General features: G+C 33.8%; 1 protein-coding gene across 1 annotated transcript; it reads left to right on the forward strand.

The window, feature by feature from the left end:
• Positions 1 to 699: 699 nt before the first annotated feature.
• LOC132560993 (ATP-dependent translocase ABCB1-like) lies at positions 700 to 19,508 on the forward strand. Its single transcript, XM_060225705.1, has 23 exons — positions 700 to 899; positions 1,501 to 1,616; positions 1,974 to 2,145; positions 2,486 to 2,657; positions 3,064 to 3,188; positions 3,543 to 3,720; positions 5,531 to 5,644; positions 6,282 to 6,518; positions 6,898 to 7,101; positions 7,778 to 7,948; positions 9,593 to 9,754; positions 10,097 to 10,118; positions 10,865 to 10,995; positions 11,513 to 11,662; positions 13,772 to 13,876; positions 14,387 to 14,464; positions 14,918 to 15,001; positions 15,672 to 16,117; positions 16,848 to 17,004; positions 17,575 to 17,772; positions 18,240 to 18,446; positions 18,754 to 18,900; positions 19,308 to 19,508. The coding sequence occupies exons 1-23, from the start codon at positions 700 to 702 to the stop codon at positions 19,506 to 19,508; spliced, it is 3,777 nt and encodes a 1,258-aa protein (XP_060081688.1).
• Positions 19,509 to 22,225: the final 2,717 nt, after the last annotated feature.

Consider the following 22,225-nt stretch of genomic DNA (forward strand, 5'->3'; position numbering starts at 1 on the left):
ACATCAGAACAGCACATGCCAGTGACATGTGTAGACGAAATTGCAAACAGCATAAGATTTGCCGTGATGAATGAGGAACAATTTTTAAATTTGTGGGAAAAAATGACAGAAAGGCAACATATATAGAAGTGAAGATTTTTCATGTATATATATTGGAAAAAATCAACCCAGTCGATTGCAAACACATTTTGAGTGCTTAATTGAACAGATTGTTGTTGAAAGTTTATGTTGAGACAAAAACGATAAATGGTGTTATGCAACAGCATGTACATGTATTTCTTATCAACTACAGTATGTTGAATTCATGGCAATGTTAAACTATAAAAAAAAAATTGATATCATAATGTTTTTTGGTTTGTTTTTCTTTCATTCTAGTTGGGAATGTAGAATATTGTATATATCCTTGGTCTCAAATGACAGGAAATGAGATTGAAAATATTGGGGGAAAGTCATATAATAAAACAGTTATTGACCTGTTTTTAGGTGAATACAATGGTTTATCAACCAGAGAAAGCGATACCGGCATTTCCTTCGGCCTCATGAAATATCTCTTTCTCTGGTTAATCATTTAATTCACCCAAAGACAAGTTGTATAATATATGATTAACATGTTATGATATGTAACAATTTGAACATTATAAAAGCAATATTAATTTCTGTTTCCAGTTTCGTTTCTCAGACTGTTGGGATAGGCTGTTGATGGTGATTGGATCTATAGGGGCCATGGCTCATGGTGCAGGGATGCCAGCCATGATCATTGTCTTTGGGTCAATGACGGATTCATTTGTAGATATAGGGCAGTACACCGCCATCCTTGAAGTGATTGCTGATTTCCTGACAAATGTTGGGCTTACACAAGCAGCTTGTATTGCCAACCCAAGCCTTCTTAGGTATAATATGTTCTTACTATATTCTTGTTTTGAAAAAAGAAAAAGAAATCTTGGTATTTTTCTGGAGGGATATTTAAGGCTGATAATGGATCCCATTTCTAATGTCAATTATTTCATATTGAAGCCAAATTTTCAAACCTCTTAAGATTTCTTTCATGTTTCATCAATTATCCTCCCAAAATGAGGCAGAAATCTCCCACTGGTGAAAAAAAGCATTGACATTTAAGTATTTGTATCTGCACTGGTTTTCCTAGTCATTTGGCAAATTGCCATCTGGCAGAAATTGTGAATGTAGATGTTTTGTCCTGCAAAAGTGGATAATTGAAAGGAAGTGAGGGGATTCAGACCATAATCTGCTGGAATAATTTCATTCCCATGCATTAAAAGTTTTTTTTCTCAAGAATTCTGAATTTTGATTACATCATTAGGAAAAACACACAAAAAACAAATAATTTACAAGAAAAATTGGGATGAGAAAATTTGAACCCAAACATAAATTCCAGAAAAGCACTGCTTTGTTTTAAAATATTTTCAAGTTGAAGTGTTAGATGTGATTATTTAGTGAACGTTTTTGCAGTGGAAGGGAAATAACTAGATTTTTATTTTGTAGCCCGTACATAACTGATATTGGGAATAACTACAGCACTGTGGACACTAATATCATCCAAAAACAGATAGACACAGACTTTCTGGGACAAATGAGAACATTTTCTCTATATTATGTCGGTAAGTAACAAGAATATACTGTTGTAAAGAGATAATTATCTCCCATCACCTCTGTCCTGTAACTTTACCACATTGACTGACATTTGACAGTAAAATTGGTTACATCAAGTCTTGAGGGAATGAACATTATGTGTGTCAATGTGATTTTGATTTCGATGAAATTTCCTAATTTTTTCAGAGCTCATCACTTTTTGAAATTCAGATATGTTAATAAAAATATTTACATATCTATTTTTAATGATAAACTGCAACTTTTGCTACACAATGTATAAGTATTGCAAGTAACAGTTTTCTATCAAAACTTAAAATTGGACAGTAATTTTTGGAGAATGATATGTATCAGATTTACTTGTACAGGTATTGGCTGTGGAGTTATCCTTCTTGGTTATGCTCAGGTGGCCTTCTGGTCTTTAGCTGCTGAAAGACAGAGCCACAGGATCAGAAAAAAGTTTTTTCGTAATGTGATGAGACAAGACATGACTTGGTTTGATACCCATGACTCCGGTCAGTTGAACACGAGGCTATCAGAGTAAGTTTTACACACATTATACATGTATTTTTCCTATTATTGACTTTAGAACACTTAATCTCTAACAATCTCTACAAGAATTCAATCTTAGACTTTGTCAAAAAAAATATCTTACTACATATTTTATTTGCAGTTTTTCTTTTTTTTTTATTTAATGAATTTTCTGATCTTGAGATTGCTGAAGTGCCCAGATTAATGGCAAAAACATGCAGTTATCTCATAATTGACCTCAAGTGATGACCTTAGCCATAATGTTATAATCTGTTGTCATTCTGTTATAAAGGAGATTTTGTATCTGGCTTGTAAAACTTAAACTGAATATTTGATGTTATCATAACAGTGATATAAACAAGATCCATAGTGGCATAGGGGACAAGTTGGGAACATTCCTGCAGTTCTTCTCAAGCTTTCTGACTGGAATAACCATTGGCTTTGTATATGGATGGAAACTGACCTTGGTTATATTGTCAGTCTGTCCAATTATCATGGTTGCAGCATTTGCTTTCAATAAGGTAAGTACAAAAATACAAAGATGGTTTAATGATTAAATAATTTTTTTTCTTGTTCAATATAGACCTAGTTACACCAAAAATTATTGTTAACTACACAGCATCAGAAATATTCTAATTTCATATATAAATTTTGGAAACGTGCTTGTAATAAATACTGAACAGTTTGTATGAATATCTTAAATGTTATGCTCTAGTTTAATTGAAAATTTGATAGATATTTCTCTGTACAGATTCTCACATCTGACATCCTAGGATATATTTGAGAATTTGATGGACATTTCTCTGTACAGATTCTCACATCTGATATCCTAGGATATTTGAGATTAAGATAGACATTTCTCTGTACATATTCTCACATCTGACATAATATGATAATTAAGAATTTAAAATATGTATCTTTGCACAGATTCTCACATCTGTAACAGGAAATCAGCTCCTTGCCTATGCTCAAGCTGGATCTATAGCAGAAGAGGTGCTTAGCTCCATAAGAACTGTTGTGGCATTTGGTGGGGAGAAGAAAGCTAGTCAAAAGTATGTTCATAGTAAACATCTCATATCAGCATATTTGCTGAGTTAGAATCTAGCATTTACTGTTACAGTCCATAGTCACCCATTATATATACATATATATATATTATTTTTTTAAATAGAACTATTCTCAATAACTGTACATCTACTTAATGATGAATTATTTCCCATCTTCAAAAGAAAAACTTGTACAAGATCACTGTGAAGGTGACATACCAGTATAAGATATGATATTTCTTCCTAAATAAAATTTTCTAAAATTAGTTTTATCTGGTTTACAAAGCATTTTAAACAGACACATGTAGACTCAATAATAAAGATTGTTATTACTCAAGTGGTATTGTTGAAATTTTACAGATATAGTGAGTCACTTTCGGAGGCACGCGACTTTGGTATCAAAAAGGCCTTAGGGAATGGCGTATCCATGGGTGTTGTATACTTTGTCATATTCTGTGCGTATGCTCTGGCCTTCTGGTATGGAGCCAAAGTCTCTCGGGAAGAACCAGACACCTATTCCATTGGGAAAGTGCTGATTGTAAGTTACAAGTGCATTCATTACAACATCTTAAAAATCTTTGAAGACTTAGAAAAATTGCTCTTATCACAAACCTGCAACTCAAAATATGGTGGAAGTAGACGGGCTTATTACAGGATAATAATAGTGCCTATTAAACTCCTACTTAAATTCAATTAAATGTTGATGGTATTATTAAATAAAATGATAATTATCAAGGTTAAACTACAGATGTACATTCTAAATATCCATGTAAAGTTTGTCATCTTTTATTTTCAAATGTATATGTAGTATGCCATATAATTAACTTCTTAGTCTTTAAGACAGTTGAACAGCTACATGTAGCTGTCTCATTTAGATGCAAACACATGAATTAAGTAGTACAACATGCTCTTTTGGTTAACAGTCATGTTTTTACCTCATCTAGGTTCACTATATATTAGGGTTAAGGGCTGTAACACAAGAGGATGTTGCCTCAACTCGCTTTGTGTTCTATGTTGAATGTTGTTAAACAGGAAACACCAAGTTATGTCCACACCTACTACCCCAGGTTCATAGTGCCAATGGCTTAGAATGAAATGACCACCAAAAGAATAAGTTTAAGTTAACAATTAAATATGGATAACAATGATGATGTTTACAATGAGTGAATATATAAAGCTCTCTGGTAAAGTCATAAGCTCTAAAGATGGACAATTTCAGACGACTCAAACTGGACCCTTGAATTGGCACTATAAAGAAGTAAGGATTAGCAAAATGCCTTCTGGCTTATAGATATCTGATGAAATTCCAGCTGAAGCTAGATAACACTAGTAAAACTATAAAACTTGGGTATAGATTAACAACTGGTGTGCCACAGAAAAATAGCCATTGGAGTGTCCTGAAATATATGACAGCTGTTAAGTATTACACCAGAATACTGAGCTCAAGTTTAGGGATATTAAAGTATCAACATGTAAATATAAAGTCACCCCCTTGTTAAGTTGTTCCACTGCATATCTCAGCGGGGGTACGTGTATGTAAAGGATCACCTGGCCCACAACTGCCACTCTATCATAATCTTACCTACGTAAATAAGGCCAACCCACTTCCCCTGACAACTACTGGTATTATTCTTACCAACACGACATAATATTAAAAGTCAGAACGTCCTACTGACTGGACGGTATAAGAAAAGTAATAGGTGCAAAGCAACATCTTGCTGTCAGGACAGGGTAGTGAGAAGTTAGCGAGGAAACAGAGGTGTTATCCCGCTGACAGGAAAGAATATAATTCTTAAAAGAAAAGATCATCTCGCTGATGCAACGGAGAGGTAGGGAGGCTAACCTCGCTTGAAAACATGGACTAACAGTCGGCTGATGACTAAAAGAGGAGAGAATACTAGCATTATAGACCCAAAATGATCTCTAACCAGGAGATTCGACTAACAAAATATGAAAGTGAACAATTTGTTCCACCTGGAATAGGCAACCAATCAAAAGTCGACTGACATAATTAAACTGCTTCTGCCAACATGGCGACGAAATAGGAAAACAAGCAGGGTGCAGGGTACTCTGTAACAAAATACTGGAGTTATGAGCTTCCCTAATAATACACAGTATTACAAAATGGAACCTAGTGGTAACAAACTATCCTAGCTAGCCAATTGACTCAGTGTCACCGCATGCAATGGTGTGTATAACTCTAAATCTTGTAAGGCACAATCCAACTCAGCCACAATTGTTTTTATATCCTGATTATTTTTTAGACTAATGAACTTTCTCTGATTAATAGATGTATGTAGTATATTAATTGAACTTGTTGATATATTTATGGATAATGTGTATTACAGGTGTTTTTCTCTGTGCTGATTGGTGCAATGTCTTTAGGAACTGGACTTCCTAATCTCCAAGATTTCACTGAGGCCAGAACTGCTGCATATACAATCTACCAGCTAATTGATCTGGTAATTAAGGACTGTCCAAAGTTCCTTATTCATTAAGTGTCCTTTTGACGTTTGATAAAAACTTGTACGTACAATATATTGTAACTGATATTTTTATCAGTTGCAAAATTTTGTGATTTTGCCAGACACAGGGGTCTTGATGTTAAAAGCCTGCCTCTTATAAAACTCATTTGTGTGTATGCTTTGATTCATAAGTATCTTCATGGAAATGGTGTCAAGTAAAGTTGCATTTCCCTTAATATCACATTTCCCTGAATATCACATTTCCTACTTTAAATTATATTTTCTTGAGAGAGATGACATTAATGTGTAAATGCTTACTTGGTAATCTACCAAGAACAAAATTTATCTGTGAAGTAAAGGATGTCAGTAGGGAACGATTTGTGCAAGAATAAATAACATGTCTTTTCTATGAAATATATTTCCAAAATAGTCATAAAGAATTGTTGTGAACTTTGGGATTCTTCCTAATAAATCATGAGATTAAAAGCTTCCTGATATTATGTCTGCTAAAACCAGAAAATCTATTGTTCTGAAAAAACTGAATTTAGGAAACGGAATGAAAGTGCTTCTAAAGTGCTTAAAGTCTATTTGAACATCAACGGCCAAAATTTTGACAGAATTTATTTGTTAACAGACTCCTACCATTGACAGCAGTTCAGAAGAAGGAAAGTCCCTTGACCATTTAGAGGGAAACATTGAATTTCAAGATATAGAATTTCGCTATCCAGCACGACCAGAGGTCAAAGTCCTTGACAAGGTTGATCTTGATATTATGAGAGGACAGACAGTGGCGCTTGTTGGGTCCAGTGGATGTGGTAAAAGTACAATGGTACAGCTTATACAGAGGTTCTACGATCCTGAGGGTGGACAGGTTAGTATATAGAGGTCATACAGAGGTTCTACGACCCTGAGGGTGGACAGGTTAGTATATAGAGTTCATACAGAGGTTCTACGACCCTGAGGGTGGACAGGTTAGTATATAGAGTTATTACAGAGGTTCTACGACCCTGAGGGTGGACAGGTTAGTATATAGAGTTATTACAGAGGTTCTACGATCCTGAGGGTGGACAGGTTAGTACATGTAGAGAACCTTAGGACTTTCTAAAGGTGAGATCATAAAAAAGGACCGAGTCAGTGTGCATAGTCACTATAAAGTCTTTGTCGCACAGCTGACAGCATGCTTCATAGGCTCTGTTGTTCAGAAGAAATAGTTTTTATTAAACACACACACTATGGTTTATGTGTTACAGGTAATGATCGATGGTATAAACCTAAAGGACCTGAATCTGAAGTGGCTTAGACAACACATTGGTGTGGTCAATCAGGAACCAGTCCTGTTTGCAACTACCATTGAGGAAAATATCCGGTATGGATGGGATGGGGCCACCCAGGATCAAATCATAGCAGCAGCCAAAATGGCCAATGCACATGACTTCATAATGCAGCTTCCAGAGGTAGTATACTTAACAGTGCCTGTATATTAATAATGCAAGCGTTTTTAATTTATTTATAGAAACATTCAATCCATGGATTTGACTGCTAAAGCTTGTTTTTAAGATTTTGGCAATAAGTTCCAGAATAGGCGTTGAATAAAATGCAAAATTAAATCGCAGTAAACTTTTCAGATTTGGGAAAAATATTTATTTTACTGTATTTATCTGGCAATAAGCCTATGTCTGGTAATAAGCCCTCCATATTCGATTGCATTTTCGGAAGAAAATACCTGCAAATGCTTTATCAAATCTGTTACCTTGACATTAAGTCTGGCTTTCTGGGCTTATTGTAAAATCAATACAGTACAAACTCCTAACATTAGTGTGTGTGTGGGGTTTTTTTTCCTATCTATAGAAAAGAATTACAAAGAAGTATAATATTTGCTTGACTGATCTTCATTCCCAGCTCTTAACAATTTTAAAGTGATTGCAGAGATTTCTGCATTTTTTTTTCTTTTTGTCCCAAGTTAATTGTAAATCATGGTCCCAAAAATGGATTTGGACACTTGAATTCTACTTAACTTCATGAGCACCAACATGAGCCAAAATACAGTAGTGCTCATGATAACTCTATTCATAATCAGGTATCATATTTACATTTATGATAATGATGATGTTTTATGATTTTAATTTACAGAAATATGAGACACTGGTTGGGGAGAGAGGAGCCCAGCTGAGTGGTGGTCAGAAGCAGAGAGTAGCTATCGCCCGTGCTCTGGTCAGAGATCCACGAATTCTTTTGCTTGATGAGGCCACTTCAGCCCTCGACACCGAGAGTGAGGCTGTTGTACAGGAGGCCCTTGATAAGGTTTGTCTGTCAATGAAATGTTATAGTGTACCCTGAGTGAAAACAGAAATGAATATAGTTTCAATGTTAATAATCCAAGGTCCAATAGATTTCACCTATCTTACTTTAATCAGCCTAAGGGTGACCCGCAACGTCACAAGTTCAATGACTGGTAGCAGCCACCATGGAAGGAAAAGGCATGATCAAGAACAGTCTTGCTGTGTGATGACAGATTGCGAAGGAATATTTTAAAGTTTTGAGGAAATAGATTATTCTGGCAGTAACACAAATAGGGTATCCAGCCATTTGAAATTTGCCAGAATTTCATAGGACAAGGGATGAGGCACAAGTTATTACAACTTTATGCCTTCTACATTTACATTTGGAAAACAATTAATATCATGACCAGTTTGAAGAAAAATATCAAAGAATGAATGCGTAAGTCTGATTAGATGGTTCATAGATACTTTGTGAGACTTGAACGGACAGCTCTCCTTCTGCAAGATTCCTAAATTTGCTAAGTACATTAACATGTGTTCACTTCCTAAAATCACTGGCTTGCATGAAGCATAAAAATACCATAACGAACTTCCCTTATCTTTAATTAATACAACTATTTAAGACAACATCTGTCACAAATGTTGCATACTTATTAACATTTTTTCTGGCTTTTATAACCACACATGAATATAAATGTGTTGTTGCTCATTATTGATATAGATTTTGTACTAGAGTATTTGTTCCAAGAGTATTTCTCCATTTAAAATGAAGTGAGGGGTGACAGGTGCACTTTTGTTAATTTTTATGAATTTTTTAGGCGGTTGTTTTGCATTGTGTAAATTAAGGGTGCGTCAAAATTTATAGAGACCAATTGGATAATAGAAAGTAAAATATTTACAGTCACTAGTAATTCAAATAGACACCCACATACAGAACATTGTTTGTCTGCTCAAAAGGAAATAAATGAACTCGTAAAAAGTCATTTCTATGTGCATGTAGCACTTAAAATATAACCCACACTACATTAGTAAGTATCAACAGAATATATCCCATAAGTAGCTAAAAAACTTGCAAAACAAGCACTTAATGGAAGATTCCTGGTATATTTCTATAAGGCTGTTTTTACAGCATTGAATTTGTGATGTCACAGATGTGGGCTAACCATATCCAGGCAATTGTCGCTGAGTTAAAGATGTGCATTTCAGTTAAATAACAATAACTGGAAAATTTATCTGTGACGTTCACACTTTCTTGGCCTTTTATTGTATTATATGAAATATTCTATAGCTTAATAAAACAAAACATTTGGGGTACACTTTAAAAGTCAAAGGTTATTCTTTAACACTGAGAATGAGGCTACATAATTAAGGCAATTAATGAGGCTAGAAGTTCAGTATTAAAGGTTAAAGGTCAGTTTTGGAGACTGAAGTGAGACTATTGTAATGTCCTTGTGAATAAGCCCAAATCAGGATAATTGAAATCGAATATATAATGGTAATGCAGTTAGGTTATTAAAGTTCACTCCTTGACATTGAGAGTGATGTTGCTGAGACTCGTGATATGGTTAAGGCCAATATTATAACGGTCAAATGTTAGAAGGGCACAAAATGACAAAATTTGTGAATGGCAAAAATAAACCAGTTACACATGCTCATGTATTTGCAGGCTAGAGCAGGAAGAACTACAGTTGTTGTAGCCCATCGTCTTTCCACCATCAAAACTGCAGACACAATTGCTGGTTTCAAGGAAGGAGCGATCGTAGAGCAGGGCACCCATGAGCAGCTGATGCAGAAAGGGGGAGTGTATCATCAACTTGTCACATTACAGGTAATCCCAACAGTTCTGTCTTAGTATACATCTGAATCTAATCATAATGCAAGCACATGATTCCAATTCAATATTCTGAAGTACAATATGTGGGTGATTTAACCTTGAATGGTGCTAATCATGAGGATTGTTGGTAATGCTGTAATCATCATTCAGATTGAAATATTTTCTTCATATTTGAGTATTAAAGATGGAAACACATGTGAATCAAATTAACTAATTAATATTTTCACATTGCTGAAAGAGTTTTATGTTAAGCCAAACTTAAAAATACAAGGATGTGGAAGAGTAGTATTAATTGTGCAATGATAATGGAAATATGTTTATGGATTTTATTTTCAGACCAAAAAACATGATGCTGGAGGTAGGTTACCAGTACTCATTATTTCACAAACTTTTTTGGAATAAAACAGTAATACATCTTTACATGATTTAGATGGAAAGTAGAGAGTAAAATATCAAAAGATATCAAGGCTTAGGAAGATAATTTAATTGTCTTTGAAATGATTTGTTGACATGCAGATACATGTAAAAGCAAAATGACTAAAAATGCTAAAATATACTAATGACCTTAATGTGATCAGTATGCGTTTATGATAGTTAGGTTTCATTTCAATAATTTTCTTGTGATTAAATATATCCATATAGGTTCAAAATATGTGGTAGTAGGAGAGTTATCTTACAGTTCTCCGCAAAGAATTACTTTTTAATCTTGATGAGTTAATTATTTTTAATTTAGAAAATACACTGTAATCATTTCTTAATGAAATAAGAAAGATATTCTTGATTGTTATGAAAGGAGCCCACTTTTCAGCAAGGGGAAACCAATTTTTTACTGTGAAATAGGATAAAATGTATCCCCTCTCACTAATGCCATGAAATTTTGGTTAAAAAAATCAGCAGCCTGTGGCCCTTCAGATACACAAGATTGGCGATATACTCAATATATATATATCAGAAATCTTATATTGCTGTGGATTTTTACTGAAATAAATATTGTTCTATAGAATGTTACATTGCAAGAGTTTATTATAGAGTACTTTTTTTAAAATATGAAAGTAACAAAACAGAAAGGTAATGATAATTGTATAATGCAATTCATTTTCACAGAGGATGAATTGATTGAGGAGTACACAACACCAGAAAAAAAATCATCTAAAGTGCTGAAGACCCAGAAGTCTGTTGTGGATGCCAAGACATTGGAAGCTTTGAATGTAAACAGTGATGCAGACAAAGAAAAGGTAGATATATTTCTTTTAAAAACACTATAACTTAGATTAATATATACAAATTATAATGAAACTTGCTATGCAGCCTTATATCAATAAGGTTTCAGATGAGTTTGACAATGGGACCAATTCAATGGTAATTTGTAGAGTTATGGCCCTTTGCAGTTTTTTTTTACCATTGGACCTTGTGAACATGATGATTAGCATATTTTTTTGTTGCACAAATCTGCAGTTCAGGTCTGCATTTGTTTGTACATAAGTGTATCCCCATTTCATGCATTTTAATTTAATTGCATCCAGCTCAGGTTGTTTCCAACAAAATGGATGTTATATAGTGTAAGTTTTATGCACATTTTCTTTAATAAAAGGTATAAATCTTGAAATGAAAACTATAAAATTTTATTCAGCTGAAGGGAAATTATCTTTGATAAATCTGAATCACACAGTCAAAAATATATTCAAGTAGACATTTTAGGTACATATAGGTAGTCAGTATCACATTTGTCTAATGTATTTCTTATCTTTTCAGAAAGATGAAGATTTGCCAGAACCCTCCTTCAAGAGAATAATGCGACTCTGTGCTACAGAGTGGTATCTCATTGTTGTTGGTTGTTTTGCCAGTTTATTGTTTGGAGGAGTTCAGCCATGTTTTGCTATTATATTTTCCAGTATCATCACTGTGAGTATAGTGCCGTATTTTCCAGCCTATAAGTCGCGACTTTTTTTCCACGTGAGTCAGGCATGCATCTTATATGTCAGTGCAGCTTATACGTAGATAAAACCAGAAAAATCAGCATCATGGGGAAAAAACTATAGTACCAGTACAATATGTCACAAACTGGTTTCAACAAGTACCACGTGTTTGTGAGCGAAACAAATTGCTTCGAACCAATTGCAAATGTATACTAAATAATTTAAAGATTGCAATCAAGTAACATTCCTGTGGATTTAATTAATCATACATATGAAACAGTAATACATTCTTGACTTACATGGTTTCTTCGCAACAGTACATGCAAGAATGGGTAGAGGATGTTTCCAGTAGCCTATTGCACCCTGGGATTGATAGTTTGAGGCCTCTGACGGCAACAAAAATAAATCTTATATTTGTGTATACTATTACTAAAACCATTGAAAGGGTATTTTTCAAGAATCTTTAGGATGCTGTGAATTGCCCAGAAAATACATCCTCAATTTTGTTTTGAAGATGTACATATTTACGTTAATATTTACTGAGTAATGAAAATTAATGGAAAAACTCTCTGTGAGCCCTACCATGATAACACACTGCTTTGCGCCGTGGGGTGAAGAGGTCAAATTTAAGAACGACCGCTATGTTTGTTTGCGATGTTTGTGGCTTTGATGCAGCTAACAAAAATGAATTACGAGATTATAGGAATTTTATCAACATGCAATAGCCATCGTTGATATTCAACAGTACAGACACCGGTGGAGAGCTTGTAGTGCTGTACATAAGTCGGGCCCTACCAGTGCATTGGCAATCGTTGAAGGCCCCAAACAAGTTAAATGTTTTATGTATTTTAAATAACCAGTAATGTTTAAAAATACAGCCATAAAATAAAAGATATTTGTGCAAAATTCATCAGTAAACTTTTTAAAATTGAACATCGACGCTTTTGATAAACTACCTCCCGTTATCTGTTATATCAAACGTCAATAATAATGAATACATCAAGCAAAAAAGATGGGAATTGTTACACAAAATTTTACCAAAATGCCAATATGAACTTAACATAAACATACAATGTACATCAATGGAGGAATCAATAAGATAGGGGAGGAGGTGGGTCAAAAATACCTGGTCAACCAAAATTTTTCTGTGCACAAAATTTTTTCACCAGTCACGTGATCACATAAACCAAAACATTACGTGACTTCCCCTCACTGTGGCGATAGTATTAAACAAAAGGAGTGTAAGCGTGATCACGGATAAGAATGTATAATATTCTGACAGAAAATTGATAACATGCTAATACATTCAGATAAATATATAAAAACTAATCAGATAATATAATGGTCATCATATCATAAGAAAGGGTGCAGCTTAAGTGCCAGTGCAGCTTCTACATGGATGAAATAGTGAATTTGAATTTTTTTTTTAAACAAAATGAGTAACAAGTAATCCGTTTGGAGGAAATCAGCCGTGTTTTGTTATTATGTTTTCCTGTGATAAATGACTATATTATACACCAGATAATAGGTCAAGATGAAATTTAATGCCTTTACACCATAGCATTTCTTTTACATTTTGAACATTGGAAAAAATCAGTATGAAATGAAAATGAACATTGATGCAAGATAAAGTTACATTTTTTTTAAGCTTGGTGAGTTGAGCAGAATTAAGCAATGATTGATATATTTTGGTATCATTATTCAGGGGTTACCAGTGGTGAAGCAAAAAGTTTCCCCTGAATTCAACAAAACTTTACAAAGTACTCATACAAATGTATAAAACTTGTTTCATGAAGATACTGAAATAAGATGAAATAAAAAGAAAATGATTACAAGACCTCGATTTCAAACTAGATAGGTTATTGTTTATACAAGTGATTATGATATATAATTATATATATGTATTAAATATCAAGAATGCCAGGTCAGGATTTTGGCTATTGTGTCATTTCTCTTTTAAATTGCTTTTCAGTGATCTGACAATTTATAGTATCGTTTATTTGAAATTTTTAAATATTGTCCAACAATTCATAAGGATGATTTGGAGGTTGTGCTTGATTTCAAATCAGTGGTATTTTGTATCATTTCTGTACAGGTGTTTGGTAACACAGACTACAGCTACCAGGAGACAGAGATAAGAAAATATGTCCTCATCCTGATCGCCATTGGAGTAGGTGCTCTTATCGCCTTGTCTCTACAGGTACAGGCTCTTCTTATTTAGAGGACATCTTCATATTATTTGAAATCATCTTACAACAGATTTACAAGAGGTTAAATATTGACAACCAAAAGATGATATGAGCATAGCATAGAATTTCACTTTAAATTCTTCAATTATTTTTTTTGCCTCCATCCGTCCTTTCGTGTCTGGATCCTACACTTGAGCAAGGATCATGAAACTTGGTGCAATATACATTAGATATATTAAGGGGATGTGCATTGTACCAAATTCAGAGCTGTCAACCTCTCAATTACAGCGTTACTGCCTTTGTTCAAATTCAGGATAACGAAGCTTGGTGTTTACATTGATCATACGAAGATATGTGGTGTACCATATTCAGGGCCTGCAACCCCTTTATTACAGAGTTATTGCCCATTGTAAAACTTCATCAATTTCACTGATACTCTTGTTTTATTTGTTAAATGACGATATGGTACTTTATGAGTTGCGTATCATTTATACTCATTTTTTTTTTTCAAATCATTACAGAGCTACATGTTTGGGAAATCAGGTGAAATTCTGACAATGAGGCTAAGGAAAATGGCGTTTGATGCTATGATGCGACAGGTAAGTAGCTGCAAGTTTAAATGCATGTTCCTGTGTATGGTAGCAAAACAGTAAAACAGCTAGACAGTCCTTCCCAAAGAATGAAATCAATGAAATGTTTTTTACCAAACATTGCCTTTTAAGTTTTTCATAGTTGGCTAGTTGATCTCAAGAGAAACTCTCAGATGGGAATTATATCTATCTTTCATTGATAGTTGTCAGGATACTGGGCAAATGGATATCTGTGTATGGTTACACCATATCCACTTCCTAACATTGATGTTGGCACCCAGCCCAAAGATGAAATTTTATCAAATGTTTGAAAAAAAGCCACCAGAAATGGAACGACCACATTTTTTGGTTGTTACTGATTATAATTTTTGAGCTGGTCTGAACTATACTACATTGTTACTGTATTGTGTCTCTTCCATCAGACAACACTGTATTAATATAGAATATGCTATCTATGTTTAGGATATGTCCTATTTTGATGATCAAAAGAACAGCACAGGAGCTTTGACAACTCGTTTGGCAACTGAGGCATCAGAGGTTCATGGGGTCTGTATGATACTGAACAGCTAAGATGTATTTTTTGCATTCTATATAAAAACAAAAGTAAAATTATTGTAAATCTCATGCTTTGTCTACGACATATGTGTTATGATACACAATTTGTTGCATTAATTTAAAAAGACTGACATCATGAAAAAGAATAAAAACACACATAGGTCAAGGAATATTTTTCATCACTGACATCAAGTGTATTTTTTTAACATTTAAACATGAAGTCAGCATGAATTTAAAGTCCTCAGGTAAAAAGATGTCGGTCAAATTGTACAGAATTCAGAAAGGTGCTCACAGGTACAATAATTCTCCTATGAATTAGATATCAGATTGTCAATTTAGCTAATTGTTGGGGTCCAATTTTTTTTTTCAGTTGCTATGTTATTTAATGTACATCGTACATGTGGGAAAATCCATGCTGGCAAACTTTAATGTTTATTTTTTATGTAATAAGTTTTGTATCAATTTTGCAACCAAAATGTTTTAGCTGTGAATGAAAGTCGCACATTATTACTTTTATAAGGATTGAACCATGTAAGCTGATGAGAGAAAGTTTCTTGATTCCAGCCAGTCCCTAATGACATATCACTTTAACAGACATTACCAACTAATTTAATTACTAAATTCATAAGCAACCTCCTAAATATGCTTGAATCTCCTTCAGGCTGCTGGCATTACCATAGGGAAAGCTATAGAGGCTTTGGCAAATATTGGAACAGCAATTATCATAGCCTTCATTTATGGGTGGAAACTGACCCTGGTCATCCTGGCTTTTATTCCACTGATGGCTGTGTCTGCAGGGTTACGGATGAGGATTTTAACTGGTGTTGCAGGAAAGAATAAATTAGCGCTAGAAGAAGCTGGTAAAGTTGCTACTGAGGCTATAGAAAACATGAGAACAGTGGCTGGACTTTCTATGGAAGACAAAGTGTATGTTCTTTACCTTAAGAATTTGGAGCAACCGTACAGAGAGGCCATCAGGAAATGTCACTTGACGGGATTGGCTTTCTCTATATCACAGGCTATGCTTTACTATGCATACGCAGCTGCATTTTACTTTGGTGCTTATTTGATCAGCGAAAATGAAATGGAGTTTGGAGATGTATTTAGGTAATATAAAACTAATTTAACTGAACATTTAACCCATTTCTGGTACTAAGCCCACCTACATTTGTGTTATATCTATCCATCTACCTATTTTAATTAACGGAGTTCAGGTCCCCTGGGCAGAATACAAGAAAAGTTTCAGATACACAGAGAAGCTTGTTGATGACGAGGTAAACATGTGTAACAGGGGTCATTTATGATTTAAATCCATGCCTGTGCTAAGATACAAACTGGAGACCTATGGCTTACGAGTCTGACACTCAACGTATCCAGATAAAGTGACATTCTCTCTCCAGCCGAATGTTGCATCTAGCTTTAACCATGGTTACATGCTCTCCCTCCAGGACAGAACTTGTACTTAAGTTTCCAGGGATTACAGTGATGTTCACGGGGCATGGAAAAGTATTATTCCCAAGTTACAACATTGGTACCAATTTGTTTTAATACCTCCGCTAGGACTTGAATCCAAGACCTTAAACTTACTATTCTGATGCTCAACTGATCGTGTTTAAGAGAAATTATCACTATCTGAGCAGTATATTTGGATAACATTTACAAGGGTTGCACATTATACAGAAATTTGATGATATTATTAAGTAAATAATTATGCAAATATTTACAAGTTATGATTGGGTAATATATACATTATTTGATGTATATGTAATTTACAGTAAATATATAAAGGAAATTCCTAAGTCTGATGCCCTATATTTTCCTTTTTTTTTTGTTTCAGAGTTTTTTCTGCAGTTGTATTCGGTGGTATGGCCCTAGGACAGGCAAGTTCTTTTGCTCCCGATGCCTCTAAAGCTAAGGTTGCTGCATCTCATATCTTTGCCTTGTTGGATCGTGTGCCGAAAATTGACACAGAGTCCGAAGCTGGTAGCAAACCAGTATGTATGCCTCAGACTTTGGTGATAAATATTGATAACGAAAGTACATGTATAATGATTGAAAATTTTCAGATCAATTCAGTGATATATAATGATAATTAAAGTATTTTTTATAGAAATGACTGTAAAGTTTCAGATCAATCTTAAGTGACAATCAAATTTTGAAATGTTGTTTGAGTTAAGATATCAATATATTGCAACCATTAAGACAAAACTATGATGAAACACTAAAGGGTATCCGCAGTATTATAATTTTTGTATATAACACCTGAATAAAACTCTGTATCCAGATATTTCACTGGATTGATGTATGGGGAAAAGGATGATTTGAAAATTCATTTTTATATTAACATCAAATACAAGAAACTGTTGAGGTCAAACTTTGACCTTATAAATGGTCAGTAATAATAAATATTAAATGCCCTTTTTGGAACAATTTTAGTGTTTGAAACTGACATCACGGCTGTGACTCCTTGAATATTCATAACCCTTCATTATTTTTTTCGAAAACTGAAGTTTAGCCAAGGTCCGGAAACTTGATTCCAATAAATCTGACTTTTTCTCTTTCAGGCCAATTTCACTAGTAAAATATCCTTCGAAAATACAAAGTTTTGTTATCCTTCTCGACCAAATGTGCAAGTTTTACAAGGACTAACCTTAGAAGTGTCCTCTGGTGAAACCCTGGCATTAGTAGGGTCCAGTGGATGTGGCAAGAGCACCACAGTACAACTTATAGAGAGGTTTTATGATCCTGATGATGGATTGGTGGTAAGTTTAGAGATTTTTACTGGGGAATGAAGGGTTGGCAGTGGATGAGATGAAATTGAGATATAGAGTATGTCAAATATCACAAAAATATGCAATATGTAATATTATACCCCGAAGTGAGATATATTGTTCTGAAATAATGAAACCAAGACCGAACAAACTCTTACTTAATACTACGGTAAATTTCTTCCTTTTTATTTGTATCAAAGAGATCACAGGTATGCATGATATTGTTAGTTTTCAGCCCCATGTCAACTTGTTTAATTAAAGCCTTTATTTCTCATGACATATTCTCAGGGTACAAAGAATATAATCATAACTGATATAATCTGGTTTTCAAGATTTGGTTTTTATGGATTTGAAAAAAATATTTAAATTTCTAGGATATTAACATGTTACTTACATGGTATAACAACAAAAATAAGGAATACATGTGAATGTTACTTTTTGTTGGTTTGTTGATGCAGAAATTAGACTCCTACGATTTGAAGGATCTCAATGTACAGTGGCTACGATCACAAGTTGGCATCGTATCACAGGAACCAATACTATTTGACAGCAGTATTGCAGAAAATATAGCTTATGGTGACAACTCCCGGGTGGTTGGTATGGATGAAATCATTTCTGCAGCCAGAAGTGCCAACATTCATCAGTTTATAGAATCCTTACCCAACGTAATTATCCTTTATTACATGTAGTGATCAATCATTGTGAAAGAAATTGTCATATGTAGACAGTATGCTGTAACACAATCTTCCATCAATCAAATATTAAAGATATTTAACTATTAATTTTCATCAAACACCTTCAGTCCGCAAATTATGGTCAGTTTAGTTGACTTTCAATTTGAATTTCATTTTTTTTTAAGTAAAGATATTCATTTCCTAACATAATGCTAAATAGGAAATCTTGGTGAAACTCTGCGATAGACAAGTTTTAAAGAATATGAATATACATTTTTTTACAACTCATCTATCTTAGGGATATGAAACGAATGTTGGAAGCAAAGGGACACAACTCAGTGGTGGCCAGAAACAGCGTGTAGCCATTGCTCGGGCCCTGGTGAGAAATCCTAAGATCCTATTGTTAGATGAAGCAACATCAGCCCTTGACACAGAGAGTGAGAAGGTGAGAGATTATTGATAAGCCCAAGGTCAAAATAATTCAAAATGAAAGTCAGTTCAGTATGCTGAATTAAATAAAAGAAAACTATTGATGAAAATCTCGGGACCAAAAACAGACAATATCCCAACCAGTTGTAAAGGAATTTCTGTGTCCAGAAAATGTCAAATTTATGATTTTTCCATGTGATGCAAATGTCTCATTACACATATTTGTCATATTTGTAAGTGCTCAGAATTGCTTCTTTAAATTCCTTTTTTTCTCATTTATACTGTTTTGTTTTTTGGGAGAAAGGAGTGGAAATATATGCATTATTGATTGAGATTACATAAATTGATAAATGTATAGGTAGATGTTATCAGCTTTTAAATACGTACAAACATTAACAGAACATAAATTTTTTATTGCACTAGATTGTACAGGAAGCCCTAGACAAGGCCAGAGAGGGACGGACTTGTATTGTTATCGCCCATCGTCTGTCTACCATCCGCAATGCTGACAAAATCTGCGTCATCAAGCATGGTCAGGTGGCAGAAGAGGGTCGTCATGGTGATCTTATGTCCAAGCAAGGACTCTACTTTAAACTCAATACTGCGCAGAGTCGTCAGAAATAACCTGTCTGAGACATACTGTTTGCAAGCTACAATGTCAAACATTGACAGTCTACTCATAGTTTCTTCTAGATTTTTTTTTCTTTTTTTGAAGAAAAAATGAGGATTTAGTCATATTTATTTACATGATTTCTGTGGAACAAGTGGTTTCCAGTGTATATAATAATTACATAATAATTATATTTCAAAACGTCACAATCAGTATTATTAACTTTCTTTGGTTAAAAACATGATGGTGACAAACATGTCTGTGATATTTTCCAAGCTGTGATCCTGTGTTTTGAATATTGAATATTTTGATTAGAAGTCCTAGCCTTTGGTAGTTATATTAAGATTTCATTGATGTCCATGCATAGTTCTGTTTGTGTTTATGTTTTTCGTTATCATTTAATAGGTTGCTACAAATAACGTAACTACAGATATATGTACAGTTTAAGTATAACTTATGATTTTGAAACTTCGAAAGATTTCAGGAAAAAATTCTCATATTGAAGCTTCACCAGTAAAACATCCAACATATCCAAGGGTTCCCCAGTTAGATTTATTTTGAAAAGGTAATGCATCCTGGTATAAATTTATACAGTTTGTAGATTGTGAATCAAATTCAATGTGTGTGATTTCACTGTAAAACAAAACCCGAAACTCTGAATTGGTCGGATGTATTACTTGAATATTCACTGTAAAACAATATGAAGCAGCATTTGGTAGATAAGTTATAATGACAGATAAAGTTTGTTCCTTTCACAATATATATATATATTTATTTCAGTAATGCTATAGACATTTAAACAATTTCTTCTTTAACAATTAAGTTTAATCTCAGGGTATATCTTACTCATTTGTATGGATTCATCTCTGTAGCAATGTTTTGGAAACTTTTTAGTCTTGTTTTTACACTAAAGACTATTTTTTTCAGACATTAGTTTATGTTGTTTTTTTTATATCAAGAGTTGAAATTTTTAGAACACACTTATATATTATGTATGTGTACATTTGTATATTGCATATTATTATAGTTAAGCTAGTAGTTTTTGTAGTACATGTGCATTTGTATTTTTGCATGTTATTATAATTAAGCTTGTACCAGGATCTACCAGAAAGTCGCCCAGGATGAAAATAGAAAACCTTGAAAATTTCAGCAAAAGAGATTGACCAAATAAGCACCCTATGTGGTTATTTAGGTTAAGTTTTCTTTGATTTTGCCGACTGATTGACACTAAAGTGTGTCAGTATGTGAAGTATACCACAGGATTAAATATTCAATGTGAAACATCGGACATTCTTTATGTGAGATATAGCCATTATATTTTAAGATAGCTGGAATTATATTTATTTAAGTTAAATGCATATCTATTAATCTGTTATTTTCAATATACTACAACAGCTATATTTTACATACTGAATGTCAACTACGACTTTGTATTCATTGCATTGAAATTTCCCTGTTTGGCAGCAAATGAAGCAAAGTTTGAAGACATGAATAACAGTTTTTAGCCCACAGTCAGCATATGGTGGGCTTTTCAAATCGCTGACATCCTTGGTCTGTCAAGCATCCAGTCATAAACAATCTGGATGGATCTTAAGTCTCATATAGCAGTTCCCCACTTTGTACATTTTAAATTTTGGGACTGATCTGACAAGCTGCCATCTTGGATTTGACAATTAAAAATTACTAGGAATTTTCAGATTTCATATGATGGAAACCAAGAACAGAGGAAATGATCTAAAACTTAAAGAACAAATAAAGACTAAACAATTGTGAGTGCCAAGACGCTTTCCAGATCTCTCGTTTACTTCTGTGTACATTGCAGTCCCATGTTTATGGTAACTGTTTTCTAAGTTATGGTAAGCAGAGATCAGCATACATTGTTGGAATATTATGTATAGTGGTCAATTCAAAATGGTGCTGTCTTTAAATCAAGATTAACATTGTAACTACGTGACATCAGAGAATAAACATAATGTATGCAGTGTTTACGGGACTTTAGAATAATTTCTGTCATACAAATTGTTTTGTGTTTGCAATTTTTCCAAAAAAAATTGTTATTAATACAGATTTCACAGAAAATATCGATATTTTTCACTCATTCTATTGAAATATATTCTGATGTAATAATCCTCTTTCGAAACATATCCTTGTAAGGTATTCATGGGGAAAACAAAGCAGGAAATGTCCTTAGTTTGGTCTGTAGTGACCAATGCAGATATTTATACATCACTGCTAGAATTTGATGAATGTTTTTTACTATGCTCCCTGACAGGAGAGCATATGGTTGCCGTTTTGTCCGTCTGTCCATCCATCCATTTGTCTGTCCATCATTCTCTGGAACATAACACAAAAACTATGAGAGGTATTAACATGAAACTTCATAGGTAGATGGATCTTGATGCTTGATTTAGGAGTTGTTGCCCTTTGTTACTTTTGATACAAAATTTTTTCCGCACCATCACACTAAAATTATTAGAGGCATCAACAAGAAAATTTCTAGATAGGTAAATCTTGATAAGGAGAAGTGCAATGTAAAAAGACCATAACTCTCTTTGCATTATTCAAGAATTATTGTCTCATTTGGGGAGCATGTCCAATGGCCCTTGATTTTTTTTTTTTTTTTTTTTTTTCCATCTCTTTTTTTCACCTTGTTGCATTCAAGGTGTTGTCTATGGATTTAGTTATACAATTCATATGTTATTGTTGATGTCTTTAGTATTGTAAAATATTT

The sequence above is a fragment of the Ylistrum balloti genome, unplaced genomic scaffold, assembly GCF_031769215.1.
Source record: "Ylistrum balloti isolate Yb309-2 unplaced genomic scaffold, AGI_CSIRO_Ybal_v1 Utg371134, whole genome shotgun sequence".
NCBI classification, from domain to species: domain Eukaryota; kingdom Metazoa; phylum Mollusca; class Bivalvia; order Pectinida; family Pectinidae; genus Ylistrum; species Ylistrum balloti.

Excerpts from the sequence above, each read along its gene's own strand:
- LOC132560993 (XM_060225705.1), top strand. The coding sequence starts at position 700 with ATGGTGATTGGATCTATAGGGGCCATGGCTCATGGTGCAGGGATGCCA. Across the intron at positions 2,146-2,485 it reads TTGAACACGAGGCTATCAGA|TGATATAAACAAGATCCATA; the intron begins GTAAGTTTTACA and ends TTATCATAACAG. Across the intron at positions 15,002-15,671 it reads AGGCATCAGAGGTTCATGGG|GCTGCTGGCATTACCATAGG; the intron begins GTCTGTATGATA and ends AATCTCCTTCAG.